Source organism: Sinohyriopsis cumingii, chromosome 2 (assembly GCF_028554795.1).
Source record: "Sinohyriopsis cumingii isolate HCF-2022 chromosome 2, ASM2855479v2, whole genome shotgun sequence".
NCBI lineage: Eukaryota > Metazoa > Mollusca > Bivalvia > Unionida > Unionidae > Sinohyriopsis > Sinohyriopsis cumingii.
Genome location: NC_142962.1, coordinates 10,370,210 through 10,383,215, shown reverse-complemented (window position 1 = coordinate 10,383,215; position 13,006 = coordinate 10,370,210). Strand labels below are relative to the sequence as shown.

Here is a 13,006-nt window from a genome sequence, read left to right as displayed (position 1 = left end):
TTCTTCCTCCATCATTAATACTGGCCACCATGCATAGCCTATCGTGTGCTGAAAAATGGCATTAAACCCTAAAACAACAACAACAACAACAACAAGCTCATTTCTGGTTGATTAAATAATTAGATATATAAATGTTCTCTTTGTTACAACAACTTTTTATACCTCCTTTGAACATTTATTTTTTAAAAATTTCACAAATAGAAATCTGCTATGTTAATTTTTGATAAAAACGTCAAGCTCAAGTTGTTACAATTTATATATATATATAGGTGAAGTCTTTGAACTGTCAGACATAGATGATTTCATTGCATACCCATTTATACTGGATAGATTTAATTTTGGAACTTAAAATATATTTATACTGGATAGATTTAGTTTTGGAACTTGAAATATATTAGTGAAATACTGGTTACTGTATATGCAGTAAGTCAAAGTGCATCTTAAACTTCCTTTGTAAATATAAAGTTGGGAAATTTTTTCATATAAAAATGTGCTAAAGTAAAAACTGGTTTAAACCAGGTATAATGGCAGCCACAGAATTGGTAGAAATTGGAGTTAACCTGTAAGAGTTGCTTCCCTTTGTCTACATAATTAATAGAGAGAGAGAAATATTTTCTCGTCTTTCTGGGAGGACTACATTAGAGATAGCAAATAACATTATTTGCTATCTCTAACATTATCCAAACACAATATGATCAGTTGATGTATTTGACAGAGAAACATGAACACTGACAGATACATTAGAATCCAAAGTCAGGTCCTGCAATGACTGTCAATGATTGTCAAAAATTGCAATGAACAAGACAAGTACATAATCAGTCCTTTTGCTCATGAATTTTTGTGTCCCCCACTAATTTCTTGCTTTTTGTTAATTTGTGAAACACTTTAAAAAAAATATATGAAAGGCAGAACATTTTATATTCCAGTTATTTCAGATATTTTTCCTTTTGGGGCCATCCAATCCTTGACTTTTCTTCTTCATTTTTCCATGACTGGAAGTATGGGCTCTACATGTACTTTTAATCACCTGGGTGTTATTGTAACATACACTTTCCCTCCGTCAGTTGTGATTCTGAAATCATTTAAGAAATGAGAGGCTCAGGCTGCAATAGTTCTGATTGACCCACTAAACACTGGATCAACCATTTGCTCGATTTAGCAAACAGACTAGTCATAGTAACTTCCACTCCATTCAAGTTTGAGAGTAATCCACATGTCTCCAAGCAAACTCCTCCTTCACTCCTGGCTCATTTCAGGGATGTCTTGATTGAAAAGGAGTTTGGAGCTTCAATGCAGGAGAGGATTGCGACAAGTAAAGATTTTCAACTTTGCGGACATCCAAGAGGAAATCATGTTGTCAGTGACTGGTATCACATCAAGGAAATCATACCACTCTCAGCACTCATTCCTCAATGGCAAACTTCTTTCTCCTCCTCTTTGAAGACAAGAAGTGTTCCCCTATCAGCCATGTTCTAACTTCATGGAAGAGATGATTTTGGCTGCAACAAGGTCATCTCCAATTTACAGTTCAGTTCTAATATATCGAGACATGGTCACTAACACCATTAAAAATGGGATCTCTGCTTGACATGGCCAAACTCATCTTGGGCTTGACTCATCTAAGTTTGACCAACTGTCTTCCCAACACACACACACACACACACACGCACGCACGCATGCGCGCACACTGAAGCAGGTGTCATATATGACTTGAATTTATTAGGACTCTGACTTCAACATGTAGAGTTAGTGACCTACATACAGTATCCATAGATCCAAAGTACAATGCAGTTCTGTTCTGACATTTCATTCGTTTGAATGACACAACCTGGTTCCTTCCTAAGAACAGCTCGGCCTCACTAGTCAACCAACAATAACTATTTGATCCCTTTCCTTGATTGAGTTGTCACGAGAAGCAATAATGCATGACCCCGTAATACCCTCTGATCTTACCAGTATCCACATCAACTAAAGAAGTCTGTTCCTACTGCTGAAGGCAGGGATACAAGACATAACCCCAGAAGCACTGGCCACTTGGCTAAGTGGAGTTATTGAATCATTCTACTCTGAACTCTCACAGGATCAGGTACACTAATGAAGATTTCAGCTCATGAAAGAGGAAAGACTTCCTTGAGCCAGGCCTTCACTGTAATGTCTCAATTTGAGACATAACAGAGTCAGCCGACTGGGCACACTCAGTCTGCATTTTCTAGTTTCCATTTGAATGACATGGCCTTGCTAAAGAGAGAACTGAATCTTGGATTGGTGGTAGCTGCACAGACAGTGACCACACCCCATTCATGAAAGCACAACCTTTGACCCAGACATGAGTTGGCCATATTTATTTGATTCACCAGGGAGATTTGTTATGGTGAGACGATAATCAAGTTTGGAATCTCATAAGGATCTCTAGCACATTTGTCTGAACAAATTATTTCTTGTTGTGCTTAACTAACATAGGAGAAGCTCATTCTTTTAATAGCACAATCATGCTCCTGCTGAGTCACACAGGTAGAGGGTAGGATTCTCAGCATTTCCTCCTGCATGAAATCCAATTTATGTCTGTTCACTTTAGTCTTGTTCTTGATATTTGGGACTCAGTTGTAAGCGATCATTAGCTGAGAAATAAGTTACTCAATATTAGATGTGTAAGTGTAATTTTCTTTCATATATTTTCAAAAGATGAAACGACATTAGTTTTTCTCCCATGATGTGAATGTAATTGGCTTCTTACTTTTGACCCAATCTTGTGCATGGGACTTTCAAGACAAGAACAAATGACAAAATCTTAATTTCTTTACAGATGCTGTATGATGTTTGCCTGTAAATATTAGCAAAAGTGATACAATGAATACATTTTGTAAATATATTGATCCAAACATTAGCATGTTTAATAAAATTACCCTTGGTAAAGGAAAAGGTAGATGCTGAAAGTTGCACTGGTTTCATTATAGGAAAATATTGTTCGCACAAATTTGACTTAAAAAAGGTGTATTTAGATTATCAGCCTTATTAAGACCTTTGATATATAATGTTCTTTAATTATTGTAATATAATAGTTTATTGTTTTCAGGACCTGGAGTACCAGCATTGTCTCCATAAGATGCGGATTAACATTCTTGATTATGAATCCCAGTTTCACAGGATAGCGTTAATAAAGGAACAGGTAGTTTGTTTCTTTTTATTTTTCATTTAAACCATTTTCTAAATTACAGATGTATGAGATGTGCATTATTTCATTAGTTTTCATGGTGATTTGATAAACTTGGAGACTTTTCATTTGAGAAAATAATTTAATGAATCATGACATTTTTTATAATGAAAAAATTAATGATTGAATGCATGTATGTACAGGTTCAGTTTTTCCGCAAGTGATTATGTTAGGGAGAAAACTAATGGAGAATCTTTAAGAAGGTGTTTGAGTGAGCTGCTTGAGAGGCTATGCTGCAGTTTTATGGGGAAAAGGTCCCCCAGCCTATTGAGATCTGCATTTCAGTCTGTCTGTACATCTGTCACAATTTTCATTTTTTATTATTATTTTAAAACATTAAGATTTCAGTCTGTCTGTACATATGTCACAATTTTCATTTTTTTCTTTAATTTTAAAACATTAAGATTTCAGTCTGTCTGTACATCTGTCACACTTTTCATTTCTGTTCTATAACTTTACAACGTTAAGATTTCAGATTCCTGGATGAACTTGGTAGACATATACCTACTGTTTGAGATTAGGGGTTGCAACTTGGTGTGTATAGGTCATCATTGTGTGACAGATTTGTTTTATATTTTGTATAGGGGTTGCAACTTGGTGTGTATAGGTTATCGTTGTGACAGATTTGTTTTATATTTTGTATAGGGGTTGCAACTTGGTGTGTATAGGTCATCATTGTGTGACAGATTTGTTTTATATTTTGTAATGGGGTTGCAACTTGGTGTGTCTAGGTCATCATTGTGTGACACTTGGTGTGTATAGGTCATCATTGTGTGACAGATTTGTTTTATATTTTGTATAGAGGTTGCAACTTGGTGTGTATAGTTATCATTGTGTGACAGATTTGTTTTATATTTTGTATAGGGGTTGCAACTTGGTGTGTATAGGTCATCATTGTGTGACAAATTTGTTTTATATTTTGTAATGGGGTTGCAACTTGGTGTGTATAGGCCATCATTGTGTGACACTTGGTGTGTATAGGTCATCATTGTGTGACAGATTTGTTTGATGTTTTGTATAGGGGTTGCAACTGTCATTGTGTGACAGATTTGGATTCTTATCATCAAGAGCAGTATCAGTGTCATTTTTTTCCAGCTCTAAAATAAAGGAACCTTTTGAGATGATGGGATGAAACTTGGTGTAACTATGTGTCATCACTAAAAGGTGTTGATTGGGTCATGTCTTATAGGTCTTGGTCACAGGTCAATGTCTGACATCTCAGTCACATTTGTCCTGTGTTCAAGTTTTTACAACTGTTTCACATAAGCTTTATGTACTTACACATAGATGCATTGCACATTATAAGTCTCAACATGAAGGTTAGTTTTCCAAGCTTTCTTGCTTTTGAATTATATCCTAAAAGCTTTCTTAGGCCCAGTTAGGAGCCATCCATTTAGCACGTACGCATGTAGGGAGGGGGAGTTAACCCAAATACATATGCTTGAATATGGGGGGGTCTACTGATAATGTACATATGCATAGGAAACGGTGGGTGGGGTGGTGAAACCCCGATAATAATTTGTCTAATACATAACCTGTTTGACTGTTCAGTCAGCATTTCAATTTTAGCTGACACTAGACAAACTTTTTAAGGTTACCCAGTTTATTTCTTTGATGCAGTCAGACACTCAATGTCGGTGGACAATCTGTTTGATTAAACACGTTAATATTATTAATCCTTGATTGTTTCTGCATGGATTAAATACAGGCCGTTCTCTAGAATTCAGGGGTGAGGGTGGGCATCAAGCGTACATACGCAGGTAGGGGGGGTAAAAAGTATGCATGTGTACAGGGAGGGGGGAGGGTCAAGCTTTGCCAGATTTTTGCTAAATGGATGGCCCCTTATGGAACATGGTACACTTATGCACCTCAGTTTCATGGCATTTCATGTATCGTATATTACAGTCGAGGTGCTATCTTCAAGGTGAAAGCCACTGATAAATTTGTTGTCCCCTTTTCTGCACTGTTCTTCAAATGCCATTTGAGATATGACAATGAAACTAGGTTCTTTCCATGCCTGCCCAGCAACTTAACAGTATGTTCTTAGAGGTCATTTTCAGATTTCATTATTGTGAACATTTGACTTGATGATGTTAGGCAGGAAACAAACTCACTGAAGTTGCTTGTTTCGTTTTAACCTGAAATGATGCTTGAATGAAAAGATTTTGGTTTGAGTTTGAAATGATGTTCCCAACAAAAGATTTTGGTTTGAGCTTGAAATGAATATTGTATCAAAATATTTTGGTTTGAGTTTGAAATGATAATTCCATCTAAAGATATTGGTTTTAGTGTGAAATTATGTTTGCGTCTAGAGATTTTAGTTTGAGTTTGAAATGATGCTTCCATCTGAACATTTGGTTTGAGTGTGAAATGAATCTTACATGAAACAGCTTGATGAGGAACATTAATTTAATTTCTCAATTTCACACTAATATAGAAAAAGATATTTTCATAGATAGCAGACATAATATGTCTAAGAACAAGAATTAATCTCATGTAGAATAAATGTTTTCAAATAAAAGAACAAGAATTAATTTCATGTAGAATAAATGTTTTCAATTTTTTTAAAATTAGAAACAAATTCATTATGTAAAACTTGTCGTTAAATGATATCTAAGGTTCTGTGAAATATTTTTTTGCCTATATGAACACACAGACACAAACATACACACACAGACACATGCACATACACACACACACACACACATACATACACACAGAGACACACACACACACACACAGACACACACACACACACACACACTATTATGAATACAGTGGTCTCCCTCTTATACAGTTACCCCTTCTGCACTGGGAAAGTGGCCATATAAAATGAGTGGCCTTTCTAGAGGGGGACTGACATTTTTGTGAGAAGTATGTTTATGTATATGTATGTGTATATAGTAAGAAAGCTACAAATAACTTAAAGTTTTTAATATCTTCATTCAAAAGCAGAATTAATTGTTAAAATATACTTCTTGTCTTAAAGCAAACTTATTTAAAAAAAATATACTTCTTGTCTTAAAGCAAACTTATTTCAAGGTAATATTAATTAATAATTCTTATTCTTAGGCGTGAAATGAGAGTGGGGTGTTGTTGACCTGTGCATTGCAAAACTGTTAAAAAATGTTATTTAAATCTTGGTACATACATTGCTTAGCAATGAGAGTAATTATCTTTTCCATTCACTCAATTTTCCCATTTCCATTCACTCAATTTTCCCATTTCCATTCACTGAATTTTCCCATTCCCATTCACTCAATTTTCCCATTTCCATTCACTCAATTTTCCCATTTCCATTTGCTGCAGAATATTCTTCTTATCTGTGATGTTTTTTAAATCTACCTAACATAGTTATTTAGCAAGAGCTCTTGAACTCTCCCAATTGTCATCAAGTCGAATAAATATTAATTATTCTTCTAATGTGTTACTTCTCCATTTACATGATGGCATTTTGAAGTTTTTTAATGATTTTTTCCTATGTTGCTATTTGTACAGTAGTGCAGTTTAATTATCAGACGAAACTTTTGTAGCAATGAAATGCTTGTTTATACATGACACATGTACTTTCACATGATTTTTTCAGTCTTTGTCTGGTACCACGTTTCGCTCAAGGTTAATTTGTCTTTGTGTTAATGTACAATATCGATATTTAACCTATGCTGGCCATGTTATGATCTTGACAATTACGTCTGGTCATAAGCCTGTATGGCCAACTGGTCTAAGGCGCTCACCATTACAGATCACTGCCATCTCACCTTAGTTTGCGTATGTTTGAGTCTCCTGCTCGGTCAGTGTGAGTATGTAAGAAAGCTTGACGATAGCTTCTCGTAGGTCGGTGGTTCTTTCCGGGGTTTTCCAAGTTTCTTCATCCATCATTTACCGGTATACTGGTTTTCATTGTATAGCCTTTCTTGCACTGAAAAATGGTGTTAAACCCTATAACTACAATGTCCGGTCATAATCATCAAATAAAAATACTCATCTGCTGCTTGGAGCCCAAAACTCTATCAAAACATTGCTGACCCTATTTCCTGTAAATGTTGGCGTTAATGATATAATACTAACCTTAATGGTACATGTACTTTAGCCAACACTCCATTCATTAACGAAATCCTGACATCGGGAAAGATAATCAGGTTACTTACTGTACCATATGAATTAAATATTGGTTTTGGACACATGTTGATAATAAAATGTAGCTGCCTTGGAAGGGTAAATATTACGTTTTTGTACTAATATGTTGGCTGCTGGTTGCATTAGAGGGGTAAATATTACATTTTTGTACTAATATGTTGGCTGCTGGTTGCATTAGAGGGGTAAATATTACATTTTTGTACTAATATGTTGGCTGCTGGTTGCATTAGAGGGGTAAATATTACATTTTTGTACTAATATGTTGGCTGCTGGTTGCATTAGAGGGGTAAATATTACATTTTTGTACTAATATGTTGGCTGCTGGTTGCATTAGAGGGGTAAATATTACATTTTTGTACTAATATGTTGGCTGCTGGTTGCATTAGAGGGGTAAATATTACATTTTTGTACTAATATCTTGGCTGCTTTTTGCATTAGAGGGGTAAATATTACATTTTTATACAAATATGTTGGCTGCTGGTTCCATTAGAGGGGTAAATATTACATTTTTGTACTAATATCTTGGCTGCTGGTTCATTAGAGGGGTAAATATTACATTTTATACTAATATGTTGGCCGCTGGTTGCATTAGAGGGGTAAATATTACATTTTTGTACTAATATGTTGGCTGCTGGTTGCATTAGAGGGGTAAATATTACATTTTTGTACTTATATGTTGGCTGCTTTTTGCATTAGAGGGGTAAATATTACATTTTTGTACTAATATGTTGGCTGCTGGTTGCATTAGAGGGGTGGATTTTCATGAGGGGTACTTTTGAACACAAGCTTGTCGGTGCTGTGGGATTCTGGCCGTAAAAAGTGGGTGGCCACTGGTTAGGGAAGGCTGTTCATGAGGGATGCCACTGTACATCAAACTTATTAGACGTTTTTGTCGCAGGTCATTAGAAGGAATATAGAGATACCTTGAGGCCATGATGTAATCGTACACCAGATGCAAATAGTATCCAGGCATTACTGTAGTTATTTCATTGGGAAAAATTATTTAGATGTACATTTTTATTTCAGATCCATCATCTGCATGATTTAACTTCAGAATTGAATGATGCTGTCAAGTTAACACCTGAGTTTGAATTGAGGTCTGTGGGAATTATTTATTTTTGACTTAGTTAAATGGGTTACAACAAAATTGACTTAGAAAGATGTATGTTTTTCTGTATGCATGCATAAAATAAAAAGACTAGGACTTCCAAGGATAAAAAAAAAAAATACAGGTTGGTTGTTTGAACAGAATCACCCTACATGTCATGGCTTGAAAATAGCTTTTGTCCAAGGTCTGGGACCTGCAATTTTCCCAGCTGTACCCAAGAAGTAAACTTGTCAGAAGTCTGTTTGACCTCCCACTTTTCCAAAAAGTGGAAATTAAAAGTATTCCTTGGCAGTCTCAGAATTATTTCGTAAACAAAGTGTAAAATGTCAACAAATATATATGTAAATTACATGCAAGCAATGTTACTCAAAGCCTTGGAACACTTCGCTGTGTATGTGATAGTCAGGCTGATATAACATGTATAGTAAAGTGTGTAAGCCAGTGCTATTTTACCTGTAAACTTGAGTACCCTTCCACTTAAGTCTCAAAGTCCCAAGACCTAAAGTCTACTCTCATTCAAAGAAGCTTTACCTTATTAATTGGACAATTCCAGAGCCATCTGCTTGAGGCCTTGTTGAGTGAGACTGAGATGTCTTGAAGAAATGGCTGGCTGAAAAAAATGTCTTGCATGACTGGTTGAATTAGCCACTGACTACAACATGAACTGACCTGTAACACATGGTTCAGTGATCAGTATGAGTCATGAGTTTATGTAACCTTGATTTCTAATCCTTGGGCAAAGCTGCAGGAACCCCAAAATGAAGAAAATGCCCCACCCCCCAGTGAAAAGGAATAAGTCAAAGCAGGATGCAAAATATGATGAACATTTCACACATTTAAAGAACACTGGAAACAAATTGGCGGTGGGTTGAATATGATCAGGAAAAATGTTGCTTTCAGAGACCAACTATTGGACACTTTATTAAGATCAGTAAGAAAAGAAACTGCATTGTTTAAAAATAACAACTTTGTTTCATTAATTAAAGTTCATAGATATAACTATGCTTTTGTACTGAATTTAAAGTTACTCAGAACAGCTCAGCAACTAGTGTATGTTCATATGCATGTCGGACCTGGCTTCCTCAGAGGGTGACAGGTCCCGGACCTGCCACCCATAAGCACAGTTTTCAAGTCCTACATACCAGTTATTTTGAAAAAGATTGTTTATTTATGTTCACAAATGATAATGTCCACTTTCCAGTTTAATTTCATACCAAAGCATGTCAAATGGCTGAAAGGATTTTTTAGGTAATTGCATACCACTATTAAAAGTATATCATGCATTGGTTTGAAAAATGAAACTTGTACATGAATTTTTCAAGCTTGTGAAAAAAATATATTTGCTGGATATGTCAAAAGGTACTAACTTTGATTGACAATAAAGTGCATGAATCTGATATTGGAAGTTTGTAAAAACAAACTTGTAATTTGGCTTGAAAAGCACTTTAACTGAAATTTGATACAGGAGGTCAAGGATTATGGCCTCATAATTTGAGATGAACAATCAACATACATATTTAACTGCCCAATGTTTGGAAGTAAACCAATCGATTTCATTGATAAGTGTGATCTCCATAAAAACATTTGAGTCACTGTTCTGTAAAGGACAGGATAAAGTGACAAATATTCATTAAAACTGTTTGTAACTGACTTTGCACAAGAGCTGATAAAAAACAGGAGTGGTTTCTTTGATAATAATAATAAACCTCTGCACCCTAGCTTGTTAACAGCAATGTCCGAAACTACTCTTGATAATTTTGGCGATTATAATTTTTTTGCGGATGTGTATGAGGGTTGATTGAGCAGGTAGTGGTTGTCAGTTAAAATTAGGTAAAGTAATTTTCTAATTTGGGTGAGGAGTTTCATTAGACAACAGCACTATTTGATGCTTGGTTGTATAAGCCAGATCACTGAGCTGACTGTTGTCTGTGTTTACCCCAGATTGAGCTACATTTGTACACAGGATGGATTGAAGAGAGAGAGAAATCAGTGTCTTTATTTTTGATGGTCCAGTAATAATTAGATTAATAATCAGAAATTAATGAGATAACAGATTCAGAAAAGATCAAGAAGCAGTGGTAAGATAAAAAAATAATTCTTCAAGAATAAAACACGTATTGCCAAATTATTAAATAAAATTTGTGTTTATTTTGGGACCAAAATTTTGTAGTACTTAAAAGAATCGGATTAAGTTACTGTAAAATTTATAGTCTTGCCATGGTCATGCTACATCAGAATTCATGTTATAATGAAGTGTGTTTTTGTGCGGTTTAGTCGTAGCATTTAATATAAACAAAGCTCTAAAACTGAAATTTACTTTCATGGAAATCCCAAAGCATTCCGTTCCAAGTGTTATGACTTGTGTTTGCCATTTCCAATTACAACTTCTGTTATTCATGAAAACACCTTATAAATTCAGACTAAATATTAAGAATTTAAATTTTCTCTAAACACCCCAAAAGATGAAATTTATTGCTTTTTCTGCTGTATTATTTTGTAATTAGTATTTTTTGTGCAGAGATCCTTCAATTTGCTTCTCCAAGACTGACGATGATATAGGACTCAACAAAACTATTGAAGAAATTGTAGACGTAATTCTCCAACATTGGTCCTTTGGGTTGAAGAAAGAAGAAGTTTTAACAGAGTGAGTCAGTCAGTTCTGGGAAGTTTGTTTTCATCTAAAAAGTTTAATTAATTTCTTATTGTATAATTGGAAATTCAAGCACATTTACCTTTGCTACAAGAACATGAAGACACTGTATACCTCCATAAGTGACATTGTAGAGTTTTATTAATTTGTCCTCAAGGAAACCACATCAGCTTAATTTCACTTATATTGACACTAATTAATACACACAGATACAATATTCCATTCCAGCCTTCTAAGGTTTGTGTCAGTTCTTTTCAGAATGAACTGTTCCATTGGGCTTGAACCATAGATAAACATGGTAGTTTATAAAATATGTATTGCATATATTAATTTTTGTAATTTTTGTTTATGTACAGTTTTCTCTACCTTTGAGAGTTGTCCAATGTATTTTTTAAGATTACTGTGTTTTCTGTGACACAAGCAGGGTAGAAGATGCATTATTTAGTGATTCAGCTAATTTGTCAATCACGCTTATTGTGATCACTGTAATTTTAATGAGCTACCATCAGTATTAAGTAGTCGTGTGGTCAGTAGTGACCAGTGATCTATCATAGCTTGCATTAACAGCATTACCTATTGACAAGTGGTCAGTGTTTTTAGTGCTTAATTTCTCCTTTGAATATGTACCCCAATCACATTAATGTCAGTGATATTAGCTAGCTACCTCAAAAAAATCCAGCCCTACTAAAAGGACAAAAAATTATCATTTGTATTTATATCATATAGAAAGAATGCAATCACAGTTGCCCATTATCTCCACCTGCTGCCACCAGGTGTCACTGGTTTTTAAGTTTTGCTGTCATACAGTCATATGGTACAAGACACCTTCTGTATATCCATGCCAATATGAATGTAAATTTTAGCCAGCTAGCCAGGAATTTGGATTTATATTGTTTTAACCATTCCTTTATAGGAGGTTTACAATTGTTACAATTTTTGCCAACATTTTTGTGAATTCTCAGATTTTGTCTTTGTAGACAGAGAGGAAAAACATGCTATTGTTCATGCATGCAGTGCTTTACATTTTAGCATGCACTGCCTGTTGTTCACTCACACAGTTTTTAATGGGTGTTCTTTGAGTGAGTTATTGAACAAGCTGCAGAATTAATTTACCCATTTTTTGTACCATGGTGGTGTTTTAGTGAAATATATCAATGTAGTGCAATAAACGCAAATAATTCAAACCCAGGGAAGGCATGTACATGTCCTGCCTCACTAAATGTATTTCATACTTGTAGTGTGCATGCAATATGGTCCAAGGATGTTTAGAATGCTGTCTTGGTGAGGTCAGAATTGAAAATGTCGCAAAGATAACACAAACATATTAACTATTAATCCAAAGACACTTACAAGCCTTGTGGTGAATGTTGATGACTCCCCTCTCCCCTCCAAAGTACGACCCCCCTCCAATACACATACAACCATCAGCTACTATTACATCTGTGGAAGCAAAACAATAAGGATTTGCAATCACAGCTATGTATTTAATATCCTTTGAATTACAGATACATTGACTGGTGCAGAGATCACAATGCGGTTAATAAATTTTGGGCAAATTGCCTGTATTCCTCTCTTATGTTCAGGTAATTCTTTCAAATTGGGGAGTGTCCTGCCCCCCAATTTCAAGCGGCCAAGTGGGTGTAAAAATAAACCACATCTAAGCATGGCCTTTGTGCCTGTAAATCCAGATGCTTGTTTTTTTTGTAGATCTATTGGATATATTTTGTACTATGGTATCCTGGCTGTCTTTCTGGGAATCTTACTAATAGTTACATCCATCTAGCCATGCCTATGGTTTCATCTCTCTACTGCTGTGGGATTTTGGTGATAGATCTCTTCATTATGCCAGGTCGGTTGCTAGACATACCTAATTTGATTTTTGTGATAGATCCATCCTTCC

General features: G+C 35.2%; 1 protein-coding gene across 1 annotated transcript in view; it reads left to right on the top strand.

Annotated features, from left to right (window-relative positions):
• Nucleotides 1-13,006, top strand: part of LOC149804329 (endoplasmic reticulum membrane-associated RNA degradation protein-like) — a 100,776-nt gene that overhangs the window by 65,374 nt on the left and 22,396 nt on the right. The window contains exons 13-15 of the mRNA XM_089938890.1: nucleotides 3,074-3,166; nucleotides 8,375-8,445; nucleotides 10,975-11,100. Of these exons, the coding sequence (XP_089795016.1) occupies nucleotides 3,074-3,166; nucleotides 8,375-8,445; nucleotides 10,975-11,100 (290 nt within the window). The remainder of the gene's footprint in view (nucleotides 1-3,073; nucleotides 3,167-8,374; nucleotides 8,446-10,974; nucleotides 11,101-13,006) is intronic.